This window comes from Selaginella moellendorffii, unplaced genomic scaffold (assembly GCF_000143415.4).
Source record: "Selaginella moellendorffii unplaced genomic scaffold, v1.0 SELMOscaffold_130, whole genome shotgun sequence".
Classification (NCBI taxonomy): domain Eukaryota; kingdom Viridiplantae; phylum Streptophyta; class Lycopodiopsida; order Selaginellales; family Selaginellaceae; genus Selaginella; species Selaginella moellendorffii.
Window position 1 is genome coordinate 143,295 of NW_003314391.1, and position 21,445 is coordinate 164,739.

At 48.1% G+C, this 21,445-nt stretch overlaps 5 protein-coding genes and 1 pseudogene across 13 annotated transcripts; 4 read left to right on the top strand and 2 right to left on the bottom strand.

Moving 5' to 3' along the window:
* The first annotated feature begins 6 nt into the window (after positions 1-6).
* LOC9651601 lies at positions 7-989 on the top strand (annotated as a pseudogene).
* Positions 990-1,038: 49 nt separating this feature from the next.
* LOC112343056 (vicilin-like seed storage protein At2g18540) lies at positions 1,039-2,817 on the top strand. Of its 7 annotated transcripts, none has more exons than XM_024665896.1 (4): positions 1,039-1,449; positions 1,500-1,562; positions 1,615-2,666; positions 2,709-2,817. In XM_024665896.1, the coding sequence occupies exons 2-4, from the start codon at positions 1,541-1,543 to the stop codon at positions 2,766-2,768; spliced, it is 1,134 nt and encodes a 377-aa protein (XP_024521664.1). In that variant the 5' UTR covers positions 1,039-1,449; positions 1,500-1,540; the 3' UTR covers positions 2,769-2,817. The 7 variants fall into 7 exon arrangements, with proteins under 7 accessions (XP_024521664.1, XP_024521665.1, XP_024521666.1 ...); XM_024665897.1 differs by having other exon boundaries at positions 1,615-1,665; positions 1,717-2,817; XM_024665898.1 differs by having other exon boundaries at positions 1,500-1,556; positions 1,615-1,665; positions 1,717-2,817.
* Positions 2,818-3,016: 199 nt separating this feature from the next.
* On the top strand, positions 3,017-6,632 carry LOC9651382 (probable NOT transcription complex subunit VIP2). 2 transcript variants are annotated; one of them, XM_024665890.1, is made up of 14 exons: positions 3,017-3,397; positions 3,499-3,624; positions 3,703-3,814; positions 3,879-4,054; positions 4,109-4,562; positions 4,624-4,815; positions 4,896-4,991; positions 5,048-5,136; positions 5,206-5,400; positions 5,451-5,900; positions 6,016-6,068; positions 6,130-6,171; positions 6,223-6,367; positions 6,439-6,632. In XM_024665890.1, exons 2-14 carry the CDS (start codon positions 3,565-3,567, stop codon positions 6,511-6,513), a joined length of 2,139 nt encoding a protein of 712 aa, XP_024521658.1. In that variant the 5' UTR covers positions 3,017-3,397; positions 3,499-3,564; the 3' UTR covers positions 6,514-6,632. The 2 variants fall into 2 exon arrangements, with proteins under 2 accessions (XP_024521658.1, XP_024521657.1); XM_024665889.1 differs by having other exon boundaries at positions 3,021-3,397; positions 4,624-4,839.
* A 5,576-nt stretch (positions 6,633-12,208) lies between these two features.
* Positions 12,209-14,104, bottom strand: LOC9651384. Of its 2 annotated transcripts, XM_024665887.1 has the most exons (8): positions 14,049-14,104; positions 13,908-13,997; positions 13,652-13,849; positions 13,527-13,607; positions 13,388-13,450; positions 13,178-13,329; positions 12,910-13,132; positions 12,209-12,844 (listed from the first exon to the last, which is right to left on the bottom strand). In XM_024665887.1, exons 1-6 carry the CDS (start codon positions 14,067-14,069, stop codon positions 13,186-13,188), a joined length of 597 nt encoding a protein of 198 aa, XP_024521655.1. In that variant the 5' UTR covers positions 14,070-14,104; the 3' UTR covers positions 12,209-12,844; positions 12,910-13,132; positions 13,178-13,185. The 2 variants fall into 2 exon arrangements, with proteins under 2 accessions (XP_024521655.1, XP_024521653.1); XM_024665885.1 differs by having other exon boundaries at positions 12,910-13,329.
* A 123-nt stretch (positions 14,105-14,227) lies between these two features.
* LOC9651602 (histone-lysine N-methyltransferase TRX1) lies at positions 14,228-19,130 on the top strand. Its single transcript, XM_024665899.1, has 25 exons — positions 14,228-14,400; positions 14,465-15,165; positions 15,225-15,276; positions 15,328-15,402; positions 15,457-15,673; positions 15,718-15,838; positions 15,907-16,011; positions 16,080-16,285; positions 16,349-16,441; positions 16,488-16,585; positions 16,633-16,782; positions 16,836-16,988; positions 17,037-17,084; positions 17,133-17,247; positions 17,309-17,374; positions 17,428-17,489; positions 17,541-17,597; positions 17,649-17,717; positions 17,774-17,927; positions 17,984-18,259; positions 18,317-18,378; positions 18,433-18,510; positions 18,587-18,682; positions 18,740-18,843; positions 18,903-19,130. Exons 1-25 carry the CDS (start codon positions 14,371-14,373, stop codon positions 19,042-19,044), a joined length of 3,330 nt encoding a protein of 1,109 aa, XP_024521667.1. The 5' UTR covers positions 14,228-14,370; the 3' UTR covers positions 19,045-19,130.
* A 37-nt stretch (positions 19,131-19,167) lies between these two features.
* LOC9651385 (ran-binding protein M homolog) lies at positions 19,168-21,333 on the bottom strand. Its single transcript, XM_002992190.2, has 10 exons — positions 20,847-21,333; positions 20,636-20,782; positions 20,481-20,567; positions 20,382-20,427; positions 20,253-20,329; positions 20,029-20,191; positions 19,903-19,971; positions 19,786-19,845; positions 19,631-19,717; positions 19,168-19,577 (listed from the first exon to the last, which is right to left on the bottom strand). The coding sequence occupies exons 1-10, from the start codon at positions 21,188-21,190 to the stop codon at positions 19,302-19,304; spliced, it is 1,356 nt and encodes a 451-aa protein (XP_002992236.2). The 5' UTR covers positions 21,191-21,333; the 3' UTR covers positions 19,168-19,301.
* Between the last annotated feature and the right edge of the window lie 112 nt (positions 21,334-21,445).

The window sequence follows — 21,445 nt, forward strand, 5'->3', positions numbered from 1 at the left end:
GATAACTTTAGTGCCAATGTTGTCGTGGATGGCAACACTGTGAATTGGGTCTCTGGGACACCGCTGGTACGTTTAGCTGAAAAACTGGCTTGTTCTAACGCAAACGCATGCTTGCTTTTTGTTTCTCGTAAATCTCCCAGGCCAGGAAGACTATAACAGGCTGCGTCCATTGAGTTACCGAGGAGCCGACGTTTTCCTTCTAGCTTTCTCACTTATAAGCCGAGCTAGCTATGAAAACATTTCCAAGAAGGTTTTTTTGCGCTCGAATTAAAACTTGAAACCTCTTCTTGCTTACGCTATGGTCTACATTGCATTGCAGTGGATTCCAGAGCTGAAACACTACGCCCCGACGGTGCCTGTCATTCTCGTTGGCACGAAGCTGGGTGAGTCCTTGATTTGATTCACCGTTTGCCAATGCTGGTTCTTTTCAACTCCAGACTTGCGAGATGATAAGCAGTTTTTTGCCGATCATCCGGGAGCGACGCCTATTACCACTGTCCAGGTACAAAAAATATGTTTTTGTTCGTTCTTTCTAATGCCCCGAGTCATATTCGTGTTTTCCAGGGCGAAGAACTGAGGAAGCAAATCGGTGCTGCTGCCTACATCGAGTGTAGCTCGAAAACCCAGCAGGTCCGTCTTGTGACAAAGGAGTGAAGCTTTTTGCTGCTGTGTTGTTTGTTCTAAACCTCTTTTGTGCTCCAGAATGTAAAGGCAGTGTTTGATGCTGCGATCAAGGTGGTCCTCCAACCTCCAAAGCAGAAGAAAAAGAAGAAGAAGCAAAAGGCCTGTACGATACTCTAGAGCGGAGTTGCGGAGTTTTTTAGATGGATCGCCACAGAGAACATCAACCGGTTCCATCGATTTAACGTTACCAACATATCACACAGATTGGAAAGAAAGAAAATTTCTTATTGCTACTAGCATTTAGTACGTTAAAAAGGATATGCCAACTGTATGCTAATTTTTAAGAAGAAAACCCTCACTGTTAATAGCGTTAGTTATTGTGGGAGGGAAGACAAGGAGACAGGCAGTAGGAGCTAGGGCAACGAGAAATTTCCCCATTCTCAAGTGGAACGCTATGGCGGATTCTTGCGAGGGCTCGGTGCTGGAAGAGGAGATCGATGACGATTACGATCCCACAGGCGAAGGCGAAGGTGAGATCGATGAAATTTTCGCCGGTTTTCTTTCTTCCTTTGGTAGAGATCGTTGAGTTGGAGCTCGAGGCCTTCTTAGAATTTGGTAGGCGAGGATTCAAAGAGTCTTTTGTAGTGGAATGGAGGCCGTTTTGTGAGGGAAAAAGAGAGAATAGCTAAAACAATGCCGAGGGCTGTTTGGAATCCATAAGTTTTGGCGTTTGTTCTAAGTTTGCTAGACTACTCAGACCAGCGCACGAACTTGTACAGGGAATGCGCTCACAAAAACCATCCAAAGCTCCAACACTATAATCAGGTAGCCTTGCTTTGTTCTTCTGCTTGTAAATATCGGCACTGCTTGTGTAGAAACTGAAACTTCAACACAGGCGATTTCATTGCTTCCGAGGATGTTTCCACCAAAGCGTTTGCGTAAGAAAGGTTTTGTTGTGTATTTCCTAAGAATGCTGCTTAAACTTGGCAGAACCAGTCAGCCCGAGAGCTCGAGCTGATATTGGACGCCTTCCAAGTCCCAGTAAGATTAGTTTCTTGTCCAGTGCTATGTATTTCTCTCTTTTCTTTGCAGCCGCACCCGTAGAGCAAGGAAGCACTCAGGGCTCAATGGTGAAGTGGAAGTCTAGCGAAGGAAAAGATAGCCAGGGTGGCCTGCAATACAACGTACCGCAGTCGAGAGGTGATGGGGATGAAGCGGAGCAAAAGAAGGGCCAAAGATCGATGCTGAGTAGCGTACAAACAATGGAGCAACCTCGACTTTCTCCAAATTACACGTCCATGCAAACGGAGTTGCTGGAGAAGGTAAAGAGGGACCTCGAGGAGGAAGGCTGCAATTTGATGGAACAGAGGCGAAGGGATGTCATTGAAGAGGTCGAAAGGCAAATAGATGAGGAGAGGAAGAGGCTGCAAGAGATACAGAACTCGAAGCTTCAAGAAGATCTGGAGCTCGAATATAAACTTCTCGAGCAGAAGGAGCTGGAGAGGAAGCGTGCTTGGGAGGAGAGGCTCAAACAGGAAGAAGAGGAGAGCGCGAAGATGGCCAAAGATCTTGCAGAGCGGAGGAAGAAGACAGAGGAGGATGTTACAAAGGTGTTGGAGCTGGAGACGAAGAGCTTCGAGCTGGAAAGCTTGCAGCGGCTGAACTCTTTCAGAGCGGCTCTGGAGGACGAAGAGCTAAAGCTAATCGAATCGGAGAAAACGAAGACTTTGGCTCTCGTCGAGGACAAAGTTCTAGCAGAGGAGGAGCTTGTCGCGAAGGAGATGAAGAAGGACGCTCTTGGAAGGATGAAGCTACTGGCCCAGGCGCTGGAAACGGCCGTTTACGAAAGGGAACTGGAGGTGGCGAGACAGAGGGCGATGGAGCGGGTGGAATGGGAAAGAAAGGAGCATCGGATGAAGATCGAGAGGGAAGTGGACGAGGAAGTGGCCAGTTTCAAGGAAGATCTTGTGAAGGAGAGGAGGGAGCGAATGCTACAGCAGGTTTGCAGGAGGATTTGCGAAGAACACAGGCTCCATTACGAGGTAATCTCATTCCCGATCGAAGGAAGTTCTAACTCCAAGCAGGCTTTGTCGCGAGGAAACTTTGGTGTCCCGGACAAAGCGGTCATGGCTGCGAGGGTCTGAAAAGTCTCCAAAAGTTTTCCAGCTCCAATAAAGCAGCCATTAGAACTCACGATCGATCGAAAGCTGCAAGTAGACGAGCGAGCGAGTAAAACTTCCGTGATCGTGTGCCCAGTAAATTCGTGAAGAACACGAGTTTAACTGTTGGTAAAGTTCTCGGCAGTAAACGCCCGAGGAACTAGATAATTTATAAGGGGCGGGCAGTGTGAACGGAGTTAATGGCTGGGAATGAGCTTGGTTTTCCGGGGAGGACGCTAAACCCTTATTCCTAGCAGTATTGTTTTTGCGGCCGATAAACTGGGCTAGGTGGGAGAAGGGCTTTGATTTTATTTGTGGAGCGCGACGACGGCGGAGGAGGAGTGATTTCTTCGGCGCTGTTGCTCCAGCGCGCGAGCACGACGGCGGCAGCTGTGAATTCCTTCCCGGCGCGCAGGAAATCGCGATGGAGGAGGGGTCTTGACCTAATTCGAGGTGCGGCATTGTTAGGGTTTTTGGGATTGATGGAGAGCTCCCAGGCAGCAGGCGCTTCCGCGTTTTAGGCCTCCAGGAAGAAGAAGCTCGAATGTGGCACACGAGGGAAGTCAAAGCTAGAGCTGCGCGCCACTCAATTCTATTGTGGAGATTTAGGAGAGGTATTAGCATTGGCTTTTCCTTTGGCTCTCCTCGGACTGATTTTTTCTTCTTTTGGTTTTTTTTTTTTGCCTCCTGATAATGGTTCTTTTCTCAAGCGCAGATAGAAGAATGTGTGAGCGGGAACGGTGCAGATTACATAGCGAATTTTAGGACAAATGCAATTTAGATGTTTGAGCAAGAGTCGATCATGTACTATCCGTTTCGCCATGATACCAACTTCAAAGAGGTAAGCGACGACTTTGGTCTGTGACCCCCTCGGATTGAGAAGTCTGACTTCTATTTTTTTCGGCTGTCGATGATGTAGTCTTCGCTAAACAGCTCCGCCTCGACACTGCTTGACTCTGGGACTTCCGGAAGACCATTTGCGTCTTCCTTCTCGGGGCAGTCTTCGACCACGCCCGTTTTCAACCACGGAGGTAAGCCCTCGTGTATCGTGTGACACTAAAGTGATTGGTGTTGGCGACCAACACTATCAAACAGGATCGATACAGGGGTTTAGCAATGTCCAAGGGAGCTACAACATGCAAACTCTACCCAGCTCGTTGTCGTCTAGAAACGCAGGTCTCGGTGGTTCCTCGAGTGGAGTACACCAGCCCACCGGAGGACTGCCTAGCGGACGGTTTGCTTCCAGTAATCTTCCCATCGGACTCTCACAGGTTTGTGGATATCAAAGCCTTCGCAGATGACTTGATGCCATTTTCTTTCTGCAGTTGTCTCAGAGTAGTCTTCACGGGCATAACTCTATGAGCAATCGTGCCGGACTTAACGTTGTAGGAAACCATCCTCTTAGTAGTGGTATGAATGGAGCTGGCGTCTCGGGTCCAGGGATGTCACCGAATACAGTGACTTTGGGTAATAGGGGGAGCATGACAGGGTTGGGAGGGGTCCAGATGGGAGGAGGTTCAGGTCCCAGGGTGCAGGCTTCAGTAGGAAATATGGCAGGAGCTGGAGCAGGGAGCAACCTTAACAGGAGTTTGAGCTCGGGTGGTGGTTTAGGAGTACCTAGTCTAAGTTCGTCTCGTATGAATTTGGGGCCCATACCAAGTGGTGGCGGCCTCGGTGGAGGAGGACCGGCGTCGGGAAGAGCCATGAGTCCCATGCTTCAGCAGAGCGTCAACACTACTTACAGCCCCTCAGGCGACTTGCTGGCAATGATTTCTAGAGGTAAGCTCTCTACAAGTTTTCAAGCTTGTGCTTTGCGTTTGTAAAAGGTTCTATTTCGCAGCGGTACCCCCTCAAGTTGTGTCATTGCTTGGATCCAACTTCTCAACAAATTCGGGGTCGGGTATGCAGGGGCAAATGGCATCCGCAAATGGTCAGCTCGGAAATCTGGGCTTGGGAAGTGATGGTAGCCAGAATGACGGCGCCGCGTTCGATATCAACGACTTCCCCGTTTTAAGTAACCGGCAGAGTTCAGGTGGTGGTCTCCAAAATCCTCTAGGTTGGTTGGCTTTGAGGTCCTCTAAAAAAGCGCAAATTTGACTTTGTAAACTGCAGCCGCATTCCGAAAACAAGGCGTCAACTCGCTTGGCCAACAAAATCAGGAGTTTAGCATACAAAACGAAGATTTCCCCGCCTTACCTGGTTTCAAAGGTTCAGTTCGTCTTCTTGTTGTCTGATCTGTGAGCTAAAACGATAAAACTTGTCAGGTGGCAATGGAGACTTGACGTCCGAAATGCATCACAAGGAGCGCCAACATGAGAACTCGATGGGTTTGATGCCGCCGCAGCATTTCGGGGTACGTTATTTTCCTTTATATCTTATCTTCTCTGGTGAGCCGATTACAATGCGGGAGGGTGTATTGCAGATGGGTCGATCGGGTGGTTTTCCTTTGGGTGTATCGTTTGTTGCTCGGCAACAGCAGCAGCAACAGCAGCAGCAGCAGCAGCAGCCGCAGCAACAGCAACACCAGCTATCCGGCTCGTCTAGCACCGCCGAGTCAAATCTATCCCATATGCAAGACTCGTATCATTCTTCTCACGGCTTGCCAGCTTCTTATCAGGTACATTTCTAGTTGCTTGTGCAAACTTAGGCTCTCCAACTGTCGTCCAGATGCATTCTTCCGGCCAACCGGGTGCAACCGGCTCGCAAATATCACTGGGCCTGCGCTCGGGAAGCCCGGCTGTGGTTGGAAGTGGTGGATTGGGTTCTTACGACCTGATGCACCAGTATGAGCACCACCAGCAGCCACACTTCCGGCTGGGTGCTCATCCTCAACAGCTTACAGCAGTCGGGCAGCCATCGAGAGAGCTAGGAATGCGACCATTACAGGACATGGACCGCTTTGGGCTTCTAGGCTTGCTGAGTGTAATAAGAATGACTGAACCTGACCTCACCACGCTCGCGCTGGGGACTGACTTAACAACTCTAGGACTAAACTTAAACTCGCGGGAGAACCTCTACAAGACTTTTGCTTCTCCTTGGGCCGAAGGACCAGTGAAAGGCGACCCGGAGTTTACTTTGCCTGCGTGCTACATCCAACAACAAGCTCCCAGACTCCAGGTTTGTGTCTCTCTCACTCTCTTCTGTCGCTCTCTTTCGTTTAGAGTTTTTCAGTCTTTGCTTTGTATCGTTTCTACTGCTGTAATGTCTTACTAATGGACGCTGTGTTTTTTAGCCTGGCAATTTTGGAAGGTTACCGCAAGAGGTCCTGTTTTACATCTTTTACAGGTGAGTTTTACTCGTTACTTTGGTCGTGAAAGCACTCGTACTGATGCTGTGCTTATCGCAGTATGCCGAAGGATGAGGCCCAACTCTACGCTGCAAACGAGCTGTACGTTCTTCGCTTTCTCTTCGGCTTTTCTAAAGTTTTTCTCGTTCTCAGATCAAACAGAGGGTGGTTTTTTCACAAGGCTCAGCATATGTGGCTCACGAGGGTGCCGAATGTGGAGCCGCTAGTGAAAACCAACAATTACGAGCGTGGGTCTTACATCTTTTTTGATCAAAATAACTGGGAAACCACACGAAAGGTAAATCCAGGATCTGGTTTTGCTCCAGTTTTCGATCGATCATCCATGTTTTTTGCTTTTGTTCTTCGCAGGAAAACTTTGTCCTTCACTACGATATGTTGGAGAAGGCACCGCAGCTTCCACCGCCGCCACCAGCTCAATCGTGATGTTGTTAAAGAAATTTGATCGATCGATCGAGAGCGCGCTCCAGAGCTCTCAGTCTCTCGCTTCTTTTTTTTTTTTTCTTTACTGTCGCAAAAAATCTGTGTTGCTGTAAAAGCTAGAATTTTGGATACAAACAAGCCCTAACCATCGATCTATTGCCGGCGAATATCCCGCTCGATTCTCCTCCTAGGGCGATCGCGGCGATGACGATGGCGCTCGACGGCTATGGCGCTCCTCCAGGTGCTCTCTCCTCTCGATCGTGATGCTTTCTTGCACATTCTAGGCCTAGGCAGAGGTGATTCTTGTTGGAATTTCGCGAGCACGCCAAATCTTGGGCTTCCTCTTCTTCAGGGTTGAGAACTTGCTGAAACATTTTCTTGGATGATCCAGAAAAATGTTTCTAGGAAGGACGGTTGCTCTTGGCTCTTCCTCCTCGTCTAGTGTGGAGAATCGCAACTAAGGTAAGTATCATTCCCTCCACTGCAAGGGAGAATGGCCGAGGATGATCCGGACAGAGATGAGGAGTGGTTTAACGAGGTGTATGGAAAGGAATACACTGGGCCTCTCTCGAGAGCTCGCCAGCCGCAAGAGCCCGAGAGAAAGAAGCCAGCAGCAGCTCAGGTGGAAACCTCGGACGAGGAGGAAGAAGGCCCTCGCGATCCAAACGCCGTGCCCACGGATTTTACTAGCCGAGAAGCCAAAGTCTGGGAGGCCAAGGCCAAGGCCATAGAAAGGAACTGGAAACGTAGGAAGGAAGAAGAGCTCCATTGCAAGATTTGTGGCGAGGCTGGCCACTTTGCTCAGGTGAGTTTCTCGACACTGTTGATGGCACACACACTCAAGCACAAGTTGGTTCTTCATCCTAGTCTCGTAAAGGAAGCCATTTTAGCTGCTTGGTCTCTCAAGCAAGAACTGGAAGGAAGTAACTTTGGAAGTTAGAAGCTTGAGCATTGCTTTCTTTCTTTTCTAGCTCTTGCATGGTTTAGTCATTTTTTGTCCTCCTATAGTTTTGACTTGGTTTTTTTGCTTTCGATTCCAGGGATGCCCGACAACTTTGGGTGGAAGCCGAAAGTCTGGAGAGATTGTGGAGAGGGTGACACTCAAGGACAAGCGTATCAAGCCTCGTCTCATAGGAACGGGAGGGAGTGTGATCCAGGGGATTGAAAAGGATACCGGATGCCGGCTTAAGCTCGTGGACAACCAGGGAGATGGTCACGGGGTCTTCTTCGTTCGTGTTTCGGGGCCGGACAGGCTAGCAGTATCCAAGGCAGTGAATGCGGTGAAGAAGGTTACCGAGCAGTTTGATAGCGAGTGGAGCCAAAACTCGAGAGGGAGAAACGCGAAAGGCTCGAATTCTCTGGCTGGTGGACAGCTAGAGCACGTCCAGAGGCTCCAACAACACCCTTCCAATGGTGGAGCCTTGCAAGCGGAAGATTTAGAATGGGGAAATCTCCAAGTGCAAGTCCAAGTCCAAGGTATTGGTTTTGTTCTTTTTCTTTTCTCCACGTTTTAACAACAATCTCCTTCCCTCAAGGTCGATCTGCAAAGGCTCCCCGGGACGAGTATTTTCGAAGTCGCAGTCTAGAAAACGGACCATACTGTTCTGCGAGGCTGTACGAACAGGAAGTCAAGAGTCCCGAGACTCTGGATGAGCTCGAGCAGTGTTTCTTGCAAGAGGCGATGGAGCTGAGCAAGGAGCAAAGCGCTGAGGAAGACAGAGAGCTAGCAAGGCACCGAGAGGTAAAGACCGATCTTTGGTTACATTCCAGCAGAGCATTGATCTTGTCTATCTTCTGCAGTGCCTCCGTGGGATTCAAGAGCAGTATCAGCAAAAGATGATGAACTTGAGGACCAAGCAGAGCCGTCGAAGGGACGAGTTTTTGCATCACGAGATTCACATTCGTCAGCAGTACTACCAGCAGTCACCAGCGGGCTATCTTCCGGACGGAGCACAGTGTGGTGGTGGCGGAGCCCATGGATGGTTTGTCAAGGAAAATCGTTGAGGGGCAACTCGAGCAACCAAATGATCCCGAGAAGGAGGAGCAGCTGCGCAAGTTGCACATGTTATGGACGCCCTCCAAGGGTAAGCTGCTATTTCCTTTGTTGGTGCCTGTGGATGTTTCCTTCGCTCTGTGGCACTTGTCTAGTTGTTGCTATGGCTATGGCTGCAGGTGGCGCTGTGGTTTCTTGAACAGCACCTTGTTGTGGCTGGCTGTTTTGCCTGTGTTGGCTTAAGCTAGTTGTGTGGACGAGTTTGTGTATACATAAGATATAAGATGTGACTTGATGCTTGTTATTCTCTACTGCACTGCTTGAGAGCGCATTTGTCTTTTGGTGGCTATGCCGTGGCGTTGTAACTGGTTTCTGGGTGTTTTTTTCACTTGTTTTCTTGTTTACAGGAATATACATTACGGAAACAGATTTTACACGTTGGTGTGACACTTATATCTCTCTCAAACGGTCAGCAGTAGCACAGTTAGCAATAGACGAGTCAGGTTATAAGGGAAGGTTCCCTTCTGCTCGGACACTTGTGTGCTCGCTTGATGGTTTACCATGCTTATTGTGGGAAGGTGTTGGAAGTGGACTTGTAGAGTTGGACAAAAGGTTTTCAGAAATGTTGTTTCCTCAGAGCTTGACTGTGCTCTTAGCACCTAGTGGATCAGGGAAAACAAGAATGCTGATTGAACTAGCCAGCACCAGGTTCAGTTTGTTTTTCACAGGTGACCGTCCCATTGTTGGGTTTGGAGGAGGATCAAAAGATGTTCACAGAGTGGCCAACTGGGTGCAAAGCCATTTTCCAGGAGGGGAAAGTAATATTGCCCCAGAGGATCCAGTGATGCGGTGTGGCGTGGGGGCCTTAATCCTTGCACGGCTCACTTGGCTTAAATTATTGAAAGAGTGTAAGCCAGGGCTTGTTCCACGAGACTGGGCGTTTTTTCAGCTGGAGTATCCGGCAGTTGATGACGTGTTTCTACATCTGGTTGAGGAGTTGCTTGCTTTGGTCCGTGATGTCCATCAAGCGCCCTCTTTGGCTAACAACTTTCACTTCGGCATACAAAAGCTGCTACACGAGGTGGGTTGGGGGTATGGCATAGTTGTGCTAGACGAAGCCCAGGCATTATTAAAGTGCAGCCGAACTCCTCAGGAAGGGCAGTCTTTGTTGAATTCCATCGTTTTTGCGCTTAGGTCGTATGGTGTGCTGCGAAGTCCCCTGTTTGTTTCAGGTACAGGAAAGTGCATGTTGACGTTTCGGCAGATTCTTTATTCTGGAAGATTTGCGAAACAGTCGTATATGAGAGAGATTTACAGTCTACCTGGGTTTGATGGCAGCAACATCCAAGCGTTTATGGAAAGGTTTATAGATGTCAGTCGTCTAGACATGCTAGCTGTTATCTCCACCTACACAGGAAGGAGACGACTGTTATCAACCGCTATTGAGAAGTATATTATGGAGACTGCACCTGCTGCAGATTGGTTCATGGAGTTTGCACGAAGGATGATCACTGAAACAGGCCGGGAACTTGGAGTCCATCGCTCTTTGAGAGATGATGCGGTTTTGCTGTGGAACGATCCTGAGATGGCAAGCTTTATAGAAGATCTAATATTTACTTACTATCTCTCAGGTAAGACAGAAAGCTTTATAGAATTATGTGAAATTTACTTTATTACTTTTTCAGGTGCCGGACATGTGATTGTACCAGGACGGAGGAGGGGCATGACTCTTGTAGACTGTGGTTTTGCAACTCTCCTTGAGAGCAGCAATGGAGCAGAACCTTTTGCACCTATACTTCCATATATCAGAGGGGTCACTGATAATGAAGTTCAAGCTCCTGGTTCGTCAGTTACAACAGAGATTTGTTATATAATTTTGCGAGAGCCATTGGTGGTAGATGCATTGTGGTACCATATGCCACAAGGTACGTTCATGGGGTCCTTTATGAACACATTTAAAAACCCATCTATACGCAAAATTAACTTCAAGACATATGTATGTACAACTCTTGGAAGTGTCTTTGAGAAGAAGGTGCCAGCAGAGGTGCTCGGATTGGTTGAAACACACGCCATGTATAAGGAGACTTATGAGCTTTTAAAACCGAAAGAACTATCAGCAATGCTAGTGCAAGAGATTGGGAATGCGGAACAGCTAAACAACTGGCTCCAGTCAGTGGAGACTGGTTTGTCGTTTGCAACATATGCTCACACAGGGCCATTCTGCAAAGCAGGACCAGAGGCAGTGTTTTTCTTGTGGAATGGTAAGCTGAACAAAAAGATGCCTGTGTTTGTACAGTTCAAAACGGGAAGTGAGCTAGGAGCAACTCAAGCATTTGCGACACTGGACATCATGAAACTGGACAACAAAGTGAATTCAGAAGGCTCTCACAAACTCAAAGAGTGGTGTTCCACTGGGTATATAAGACTGGTTGTGACAACAGAGCAACACCCACGAGCGGGAGAGGTGGTCTTTGAAGAAGTAAGGCAGAGTGAACATTTGAAAGAAAAAGCTGTGGTAAGTTTGAAAGTTGCATGCTATTTGAACTTACTACTGTGATCTGTTCTGTAGGTTCCACCTTTGTCAGCTGTTTGGGCCGGTGAAAGGCTACGTGGTATTGTGAATATAGAATTACTTGACGCTATAGAAGAGTTGAAGAAAAATCTGAACAAACGGAAAACGGGGCAATAAGCTGCACTCATTCTTAAGAAGCTGAAAGCTTAGTATTTTATATAGGAATTTATGTTGTATTGAAGCTACACCGTCAGAATCTTAAACAAGTGGGTGAGCTTGTCAATGGGTGAGCTGCTAATTTGAGGGCTCTTGTCCTTGTAAACCTGGACACAATCAAGCGTTAAGCGGAGACGTTTGTAGTTAGAACGGATTCGTGCAGTGAGGAAATGCGTGGCAGTGTTCGAATCTAATTTTCTTAAAACCCTTCAATGAATTCGGCCCTAAATCGGTGGTGCCAGTTTTTTCTTAAGGGGAGCGCCCCGGAAAAGTCAAAGATTTTCTCAGAGAATTAACACAAGTGCACCTTGAAGCACTAAGTGCTTTTCACCACTCGATTCTCAGCACAGCTCCCGCATTCACTCTCGCTAAGAAACGGGAAGGGCCGCGAGGATAGCCCGTAAACAACGATAGTTCACCTTCAACTGCAACACGATGCTCACTTCCAGGAGATCCGAGCAGCGGCTAGATCGCAGAACACGTAGAGACAAAACATGTTCGTCCATGACACAACAAAACGAAGTCCCAGTGTCGAGTTTGGAGGCCTGGCAATGGATAGCAATCCCTTTCTCCATCGCCATAACTTTGACAGCCTTTCCATTCACCTGCAGTGACCTCTTCTCTTGCAGCGAGACTTGAGTGTGCTCGAAGACGTGAGTGCATGCCCCTCGGATATCATGCGTTGGAACACCGTATCTTCTTCTCCGCAATCGACACAGGCCAGAACCAGCGAAGTCCACGACATGACATCGTGCGAGCACATAAGCATCCAATTCGCACGTAAGCGGCGACTAAGGTGCTCGCCAAGATCACGTCCGTTTTGAAGTAGTTTCTCGAATCTCCATGAAGAGCCGGTGTTCTCTCCAAGCATTTGAGCTTGACCATCTTTCCATCAACTTCCACGGCCCCTTCCTTGGGCGCCCAGGCCTTCGACACAACAACTAAAGCCATAGCATCTGGAACAAGCCACTGTTTTCTATCTGAGAAAACAAATCCAAAGCTACCTCTGCTTGCGAGTTATCCACGTATCCCAGCATGAGCACCGGGCTGTGGCAAGGCATGCTCCTGAAAACTCTCTCAGCCTCCACCATGCTGACACACTTGGCATACATCTCCACGAGAGTGTTCGACAAAAACTCGTCCCTCTCGTATCCTTTCTCCGCGGCCTGGATGTGAATCACCATCCCCAGAGAATCCACTTGCACCATCTTCCCTTCAAAACTTGTGGCTTCTTCTTTCGCTGCTAATCCAATGCAGGCCTTCAAACCAGTGACAAACTTAAAGGCATCCGCTGTAGTAGCGCTCGCGAAGCTTTCTAGCGCTAGCTCGGCTTCTCCATTGTCTACGTATCCCACCAGTAGCGTGTTCCACGAGACAAGGCATCCTGTCGAAAACTCCTCGGGCACCAGCCATGCTCCCACACTTATCCAGAGCGTTTCCAACGAGAACATCCAGCGCTGAAAACCCAGTAAACAAACTTTTTAACAAGTTTGTTTACTTACAGATGGTATCTTTCACAGTGCCAATCAGTAGCAATGCACCGGGAGCTACTTCTACCTCTACGATCTTGGAGCTGCGGCTCACGTCCGCCCGGATGTTTCGCAAGGCTGGAGCTGCAAGAGACATGGTGTTTCCACAGTATGGCAGGAGAGCCGCAAGGACTGATGACTGAGCTTACCTCTCGGTTGCTTTCGTTTGCCTGTTCATGGCGAGCACCGAAGCTTTGCCTTGGGAAGCAGTTGCAGCACAGAGAGAGTACGAGACTTGCTGCCTGATGACCGGTTATCATTCCGGAATGGCTTGACGAGCATAGTGGATTTCGTTTGTGATTGGAAGATGCTGACTTTGAGAGGGATTGCTGCAAACTTACTCCATGTGGATCTAACGTAGGGACTTTGTGGCTGCACCCAGTGGAACAAAGCTGAGCTACTGAACAAGGATTTTACCTGGATGTCTAGTCCTGTAAATCCAAGGTTCTTCGCAGAGGTAAGGCTCCGGTCTCAATTTCTTTACGAGCTGCAGCAACGCCGGATGCAGAAAAGGATTTTTTATCCCAGTCGCATCGTCTTGGTGTCGGTGTCATGGGTTTCTTCTTCATCTGTGATTGGAAAGGAACGAACAAATTCTTTCATAAAAGAGCAGCCTTGCAAATATACCTGTGTGTTAGTGTGATGATTCTCTTCGTTATGATGCTCGTCTTGGAGGAGAATTCTACGGGGCTGAATCCAGCAAAACGATCAAGGATCAAAGACCAAAAGGAAGAACGAAAGAAATGGAACGAGAATTCTGGCTTACTTTTCCAAGGCCGCTAGCTGAGAGAGGCACGCGCTTGGCAGACGATCGCCAAATCCCACACAAGTCATGCTGCTCTTGAAACTGGAATCCAAACTTTAGCTTTAGACCGATCCACTTTTTCTTACCAGATTCATCGGTGAAGGCCCGATCGGCGAGGAGAAATCGCGAGACTCCTTTCCTTGCCGAGAGAAATCTTTAGCTGGAGTTGGAGTCGCGAGGAAACACTCGCCAGCAGCTCCTTTGCGAGGCGTGTGAAGAAGGAGCACGTCTTCTTTGGCCATTGTTTTCCCGGAGGAAGAGGGACAGATCACCACACGGCGTGCCTGCGCTGCGATTGTTTTACAATCGAACTAATTGATCGAAGTGAGGTCTCTCACTCACCGACGATGGCGTTGCGCGATTCGGAGGCTGAAGAACTCGCGCAGCTCTCCCGCTCAGCTTCTTGACTGTGTGCCGCTGCTGCTGCTCTACCTGCGCAGCATCCACATTCTCACATTGCCCCGACCGAGAGAAGAACCAAACCTCGTTCTCGCGTTTCTCCATCGCCGAGCCCTAGAAACTAGCCGTTGGATTCCAAAGTGGAATGTCCACTAGATGAACGGTAAAGATCTTGCGCGGTTCGTTAAGAGAATTTTCGTCCGTACTCATCACGAACTAGTTTTGTGCCACCCCGTTGGGTCAGGATGTACGTGTGGCTCTCCCGCGCATAGTGCCATTTCACTCAAATTAAGAGCTCCCTCACAGGGCCTTCTTCTTCGAATCCCAGCAGCGCGTAGGGTTAGGGTTCTTTGGGGCGAGCGAGCGAGCGAGCGACGCGACGGGAATGGCGACCGCCTGAGTGGCGATGGGCGGCCACAGCGCTACGTTCGTCGAGGTTTGTGAGTCTCCCTGCATTGCAGCTCTATAGCTCCTCCATCTGAGCCACCGGGATTTTCTAGGTTCCTTTGCTTGGACATGACAAGGAGGAAGGCGTCATACTCCAGCCGTGTACCAGGCAGTCTACGCTCAAGCGCTGCGCTGTGAAGTCGAAAGCTTCGCAGGTTCAGGGAATGGGCAAGGAAAAGCGGAAGTTTGAGAGCGACGAGAAGGAGAATAGCGTTGCCGCTCGGAAGAAGCTCAAAGCGTCGAAAGGGAAAACAATGGAACTTAAGTTCGTGGGAACAGGGAAGCAAGAGGGAGAAGTGGCTAGCTCTCGGAGAAAACGAAAGAATTCGCAGAAGGCGACGAGTTCTCAGGATGATGAAGACTCGGATTACGGTGGAGGTCCTCAAAAAATGATGGAGCTTCAGTCGTTGCAAGACAAGAAAAACGCTAGTGAGGAACTTTCTACGACTGTCGCCCCCAAGCGCGCCACAAGGAAGCAGAAACGAGTCCAGTTGAAGCAGCTGGTTTCTTCGACGGATTTTCTGCGCGAAGGCGTTGTCAAGGAGGCTGATGGATGTGAAACTAGATCGGGCAGTGAAGATCGGCAAGATGCCCAAGCTAAGTCTCAGGCTACTACTTCTGAGGTGTCGACTCCAGGACACAAGGCAAAACACAAAAGTGTCAAATTTTTATTGAGCTCCACTATCGAAACAGATCATGTGTGGGGAGCTAGCAAAACACCGGAGCTCCAACAAAATGAAGAGGAATGGCGAGTGTAAGGATTTTTTATTTTTTTTTCTCTCGTGATGTCTCAAATTTATGTTTGTGGCACAGGATTAATTTGGACGCTGTCAATCCTATGGAGCTGATTGGTAGGAGCTGCAAGGTGAAAGTTTTGTGTCAATTGCATCATTGTTCCTGATTGTATTATTTTCAGGTTTTTTGGCCACTAGACAGCAGATGGTACACAGGGGCCATCCACGAGTATAATCCCGCATCGAAGAAGCATCGAGTACGTCCAGTGTTTGCGCTTAGATGCGTTGTCTAAACGGTTCTCATGCTGCAGATCGACTACGTTGACAACCAAATGGAATGGCTGTGCCTGAGAAATGAGAAGGTGCACTTTCAAATGGGGATCAAGGAAGAAAAAGTGCTGTGCGCTGCTGGCTGCGACGAATATAAAATGCGTCTTGGCGTCGACGAACTCGCCCTCTTGGCGAATGAGATGGAAAGTTTTGAAGAGCAAATCAGCCACGGGACCGTTGTCTGGGCTAAAGTTAAAGGTACTAAGCAAATAGAATGGCTATGTGCTCACCGACGATTGTAGGTTGGCCCATGTGGCCTGCGCTTGTCCTTGACGAAGAGCATGCTGAAAAGTGCGGCTTGGAGCGTCCCCTTAAGAAGTCGACTTTTGCTGTGCAATTTTTTGGCAGCTGTGACTTTGCAAGGTACGTAGGTTATTTTTTCTCACGGTTCATCTTTTTATTTATCAGTAATAGATTACTCGCTCTTGAAGGCTAAACAATGACAAGATCGTTACATTTTCTAAAGGAGTTCAACTTAAATATCACTCAAAATGCAAGCGCCCGGCATTCGATCAGGGATTGAGAGAGGTTGAGAGGTGATGTTCTATTCATAGTTCGATAGTTTGTGGCCATGCGTCTCACTTTTTTTTTTTTTCCTATGTAGTTATTTGAAACAAGGAAGGCTTCCAGAGAAAATGGCACAAATGCTCGAGATACAGTCCAAGAGTAGGAATGACGTAGGGAGAGCATCGAAAACGTCGGATGCAGAAGAATACATTGATGATGAACGAGAGCATCCAACGAAAACCAGCATGGAAGACCTTATGGGGTACCCTCTAGACCTTGGTAGCTTGAAAATATTAAGCTTGGGTACGTGATTTTGTCTTGGCCTTTTTCTTCTTTTGCTTCTTTTCTAATTACTAGTTTTGACAGGCGAAGTAGCTTTTGATTCTGCACACTTTCATAACAAACACTACATATGGCCAGTGGGATTTTCTTCTGTTCGAGTCCTTCCGTTTTTCAAAGGTATTTTGAATTTCCATCATATCTTTGTACCAATGTTTGAAATTAGATCTTGAAAAGCTCGTGGAACATCGAATGGAGGTCACTAGATGTAAATCAGATCCAGCAATACCTGTTTTTCATGTTACTGTTGCCGATACGATTTCTGTGAGTTATTCTTCAATTTATTTGATCGGTATTAACAGCGACTTCAGTTCGAAGGTTCTACTCCTGGTGACTGCTGGAAGAAGGTGTACAAAGAACTAGATAGATTGAAGGAGAAACCTGCGAAAACACACTTCAAACGTCTTTCAGGAGCCAGTATGTTTGGGTTTAACAATCCACGAGTGTTCAAGCTTATTAAGGTAAGCTGGTTATTTGGCGGTGGCTCCGCACCGCTAAACTCCCGCTTTTTCAGGAGTTACCAAATGCACGCGAGTGTTCAAATTTTATGGACTGGGACAAAGTACATTCTTCGAAGAAGTCAAAACAGGCAGGACCATCGGGATACAAGCCCATCAATGTTATGTGGAAGCACCTTGAGAGGTGCAACGTGTGCTATCTGGATGAGGCAGGTTTGCAGATTTAATTTCACGCGGTGCTATCTTCCTTGCTACAGGAATACGACGGCAATCTTCTGTTGCAGTGCGCGAAATGCAGATTGATGGTATGTGATGAGAACTGTCAGAAACACTCACGCCAGGATCATTTACAGATACACATGTCATGTTATGGAGAACAAGATTTACCAAGTGATGGTTTCTGGCTTTGTCAACTTTGTAAGCGGAATACAACTCAGCTGCCGCTTTGTTGCCTATGCCCAGTTGCTGGTAAGCAGCACCTGTTTTAGATATGGTCAGCAGCACTCTTTTCACGTTATTCTCTCTGCAGGGGGCGCGATGAAGAAGACTACAGACGGCAGATGGGCTCATTTGACGTGCGCGATGTGGATACCAGGTAAGAGAGCACTGTTCCGGCATTACAATCGTTTACAACTTCCAAAATGTCAGAAACATGCCTTGTGGATGTCAAGAAAATGGAACCAATTGATGGCGTTAGCTCTATCCACAAAGTAAGTTCAATTTGTATACTCAGCGTAGGTAATGATACCGTATGGTTTCAGGAAAGGTGGAAACTGACGTGCAGCGTTTGTCGAGTGTCTCACGGGGCATGCATTCAGGTAATTGCCTTCTCAGTTGTCGGCCTGTTGTTAAGTTTGACCAGATTGCAGTGTAGTCATCACCAGTGCATGACATCTTACCATCCTCTTTGTGCCAGAGCGGCTGGATTTTCCATGGAGGTTTTGTTGGTCTGAATTGGCGTATATAATCTCTAACACATTTTTATCCTTTTCAGATTCAGGACGACGATGGAGACGGGCTTGAAAAACCGCTGAAGTTGCTGTCTTTTTGCTCCAAACATAACAATCGCGCGTCCTCGCATGTTGATGTTCATCTTTCTAGTCAGGAAAGTGAGGTGGTAGAGAATTCCTCTGGATGTTCAAGATGCGGTACGTGCCTTTTTTTCTTTTCTTTGCTTGCAACTAGAAACTAATACTTTTTGCAGAACCATACAATCCCGTTTCACGGCGCAGGAGGCAAGAACCTGAAGGCAAAGCTCTGTCTACTTCAAAGCGATCATTTGTTGAGAAGACGCCTTATCTCGTCGCTAACTTCGAAAGGAAGGCAAAGCTCGTTAAAATTGGCAAGGCTTACAAATCGGTGTTTGGAACCGTTGGACAAGGATCCTTTTTGTCGGACAGAAGCACGGAAGAGCCGGTGCTTTCGATGTCGGCGAGGCTGGAGAGTATGAGGTCTACAATGCACGATCGGCTAACTTTCGGTAAAGAATCACCTTGTCCACAGCAAATATTCGTATGTTTCCCTCCTTGTGATGCAGGAAAGTCAGGCATTCATGGCTGGGGTGTCTTTGCCAAGCAGATCCATAAAGCAGGCGATATGGTAATCACGATTCTTGTGCTTTTCTAGAGTTCAGTGAGTGCGCATTTCAACCAGATGGCCGAATATGCGGGAGAGATTGTGAGATCGAACATCGCAGACATCAGAGAACGACGTCATTACGATTCGCTAGTGGTGAGTCGTCATTTCGGCGTCGCTGTTTTTCCTTTTCTTTTTGCTCTTCTCGAGTCTCAAGTGGTGGACTTTCCAGGGCGCGGGAACATACATGTTTCGCATTGATGACGAGCGAGTGGTGGACGCAACGCATGTCGGCAGCATGGCGCACTTGATCAATCACTCGTGCGAAGTAAGGCCCGATTTTGTAATGCTTTCATCGCATCGTGACTGTTTGCTTTGTCGTCAGCCAAACTGCTACTCCCGAATCATCACGGTGGACGCAAAGGACTCGATCATCATTTTTGCGAAGCGCGACATCCACCCATGGGAGGAGCTAACTTATGACTACAGGTTCTTTGATATTCATCCTCTTTGCAAATCTCTCAAAGTTTGGATTGGATTTCCTTTAGATTTGCTTCGAAAGGGGCGGAATTGGTGTGCAACTGTGGAGCTCTAAAGTGTAGAGGCAGTGTGAGACACAGCGACGACAGTAACAATGAGGGAAGAATCCTTGCTCTTCGCTCCTCGCTACGCAGCTGGACGCCACTATAAAGCTACGTTTAAGAAGTATTACTGTTTAACCCTAATCATAAACCCTTTTTAAACCCTTTTTAACCGCACAAGAATATTCTGATCAATGTGCGCGTACATTGTACAAGAAAATCGCGAGCTTAATTGAAAGACAATTGATCGTGGAGAGCTCCTCCAGGAGCTTCCATGGATTCCAGCCATGGACTACACCATATCTTTTGTTTTTCGAGTCTTTGTTTCCCACACTTGAGAGATACAGTGGGAGGTGTGATATGGTTTTACCAGCCTCCGTCTTTGCTGCCTTGCAGCACCTTGTGGAGCCTAAAAACTTCGCCCTGATCACCGTTGATGGCTCGCACCTCGCGCTGCGAGCACGTCAGTTGCCGCAACAGCTTCTCCAGCGTCGACTGTGGCGATGGACCCGACGAGTTTGGATTCATGGCTAGGATGACGGCGTTCACCGCGTCGGCCACTGCCTCTCTCTGCCGGACCTTGAGCAAGTAGCACACGGGCGACTCCGCCGGCTTTTCGTAGGCGAGCAAAGCCAAGCAATCCTGCATCGAGTGTTATGCGGCTCTATGTGCGTAAAACTGGAAATCAAACTTACCTGGAGCAGCGACTGGAACAAAAGATTCCCAAAGAAGTTTACGAGTTCTGCACGGGCATAAGTGACTGCTGCCTCCAAAGATCCAGCCTGCAAGTGATGGTCGTTAGCTCGAGAGAGACGATGACAGCACATCCAAAAGAGGAAGGACGAGTAACCTTTACGAGCTCAATGAACTTCTGGCAGTGCAAAAGGAATGAAATGGCTGAGCGCCCATCCTGCAAGAGCGGTGAACTGGATCAAAACACAGTGTAGAGACGTTAAAAGCTACACACCTCTAGTATCTCAGGATACCACTCCCGCAGTTTCGAGAAAACGCCGTCCACATCACCTTCCCTGGCGAGCTATGACAGATAGAGGAAGGTGTTCATTCCGAAAGCAAGAAATGACAGGAAAATTACCCGACGAAGGGCATTTCTCTCGTGGAGAGCGTAGTTCTCTTGAACAGGCTTTACACCGTTGTCCTTCAAGCCCACCACGGATGGGAATGTCCCACCGCAAGCATCATCAAAGGCTTCCAAAGTTTCTTGGTATCCGTAATGTAGCAAGTATGCACGCACAATGCTGGAATGTTTACGACAAAACAATCAGATCAAGAAATCAGAATTGTCGTCTTATCACACACCTGTGGCTCACACTTAAAGGCAGAGGAACGTTTTCCACTTCTGCCTGACGCTTCTCGCGTTCCTCTTGAATCAAAGCCTGGCGGAACCTTAAGAAGATTTAGACGTAGACAATACATGCCTCAACCCACCTCCACGTCGAAAACAAATGGATTTTGGCCGAAGTTTACAGACACCCTGCAAGGTCCAAATACATCTCAGAAAAGTAAATCGATAGTAAAGCTCCATACTTCTCGTTGGGACTATGAAGTCCAATGGTAGGATAGAGTGGAACCTTCACATCCTTGGATTTTTTCCCTACTAGTTTGCTGTTCTTCCTGCAGCATGACAAGCATCGTGAAGGAGGGATTAGTAAAGCAAAACTTCCGAGGATTCAATAACTTACGTAAAGAAAAGCTCTTGAGCAAGGTAGTTTATACCGGCTCCAACAGTGTCATTCGTCGTGAAGGTCACGTTTAAGTTCTCGTTGCTCTTTGGGCCGTAGTAGAGCTTCCCATCATCTCCGTGGTAGCCATAGCTATTTGGCTCCCATCTGGAAAAGTATAATCGAAAAGAGAAAGATGAGAGAAGGCTTCTTTCTTTCTCTGTGAACTCACCCGGGCTGACGGCTCGTCTTGAAGTTTTGATCGCTGAATCCGATCGAGATCACTCCTTTTTGTCCTCGATCACACACGGTCATCTCGAAGTAGTAGCAAAGCCTTCTGGATGGCGCCGGCCTGTTTCCCTGGACAGCCCCCACATCGTTGCCATGCTTGCCTTCTCCATTGTACTTCGCCGTGAGCTTGTCCATGGAAATCCCAAGAAAATGGCCGCAATTGTTGGTGTTGAGAAAGCTGGGAGCCTCTTCTTCTTCGTCGCCATCGTCATCCTCCGGCTTTCTCATCCCCAGCGCCAGCAACGTCGGCTCCAAATCCGGCGGACTGGTAGAAACCATGGGCATGGCGCTCCAATCGATCGTTTCTGGATCGATCGAGATCCAGGAGAACACTCCTACTCTACAGACCTGCCGCGATCACGATCATGCCCTGGGAGCTCAGTCGCCATTGCCCTAGCCCTAGAAATATGCTGACGTCATCATGCCTTGTTTTGTTTTGGCGGCAATTATACTCTAACAACAAAGAACCGATGACGTGGCAGGTTTAAAAGTCTTTTTGGCGGGAAAGCGAGATGATTGTCATTTAGGTCAGGGAATCGA

What these genes read in the sequence shown, in the direction of transcription:
- LOC9651385 (XM_002992190.2), bottom strand. Translation starts at nt 21,190, where the DNA reads ATGCCCATGGTTTCTACCAGTCCGCCGGATTTGGAGCCGACGTTGCTG. An exon ending in AAGACGAGCCGTCAGCCCGG is followed by an intron (nt 20,783 to 20,846) that starts GTGAGTTCACAG and finishes ATACTTTTCCAG; the next exon opens with ATGGGAGCCAAATAGCTATG. An exon ending in CCTTTAAGTGTGAGCCACAG is followed by an intron (nt 20,192 to 20,252) that starts GTGTGTGATAAG and finishes TAAACATTCCAG; the next exon opens with CATTGTGCGTGCATACTTGC.
- LOC9651382 (XM_024665889.1), top strand. Translation starts at nt 3,565, where the DNA reads ATGTTTGAGCAAGAGTCGATCATGTACTATCCGTTTCGCCATGATACC. An exon ending in AACAAGCTCCCAGACTCCAG is followed by an intron (nt 5,901 to 6,015) that starts GTTTGTGTCTCT and finishes TGTGTTTTTTAG; the next exon opens with CCTGGCAATTTTGGAAGGTT. An exon ending in ACTGGGAAACCACACGAAAG is followed by an intron (nt 6,368 to 6,438) that starts GTAAATCCAGGA and finishes TGTTCTTCGCAG; the next exon opens with GAAAACTTTGTCCTTCACTA.
- LOC9651602 (XM_024665899.1), top strand. Translation starts at nt 14,371, where the DNA reads ATGGGCGGCCACAGCGCTACGTTCGTCGAG. An exon ending in TGATTGGTAGGAGCTGCAAG is followed by an intron (nt 15,277 to 15,327) that starts GTGAAAGTTTTG and finishes TATTATTTTCAG; the next exon opens with GTTTTTTGGCCACTAGACAG. An exon ending in TCCATAAAGCAGGCGATATG is followed by an intron (nt 18,379 to 18,432) that starts GTAATCACGATT and finishes CATTTCAACCAG; the next exon opens with ATGGCCGAATATGCGGGAGA.
- LOC112343056 (XM_024665892.1), top strand. Translation starts at nt 1,541, where the DNA reads ATGTTTCCACCAAAGCGTTTGC. An exon ending in GTTTCCACCAAAGCGTTTGC is followed by an intron (nt 1,563 to 1,614) that starts GTAAGAAAGGTT and finishes TAAACTTGGCAG; the next exon opens with AACCAGTCAGCCCGAGAGCT.
- LOC9651384 (XM_024665887.1), bottom strand. Translation starts at nt 14,069, where the DNA reads ATGGAGAAACGCGAGAACGAG. An exon ending in TGGAGAAACGCGAGAACGAG is followed by an intron (nt 13,998 to 14,048) that starts GTTTGGTTCTTC and finishes GATGCTGCGCAG; the next exon opens with GTAGAGCAGCAGCAGCGGCA. An exon ending in ATCGCGCAACGCCATCGTCG is followed by an intron (nt 13,850 to 13,907) that starts GTGAGTGAGAGA and finishes ATCGCAGCGCAG; the next exon opens with GCACGCCGTGTGGTGATCTG.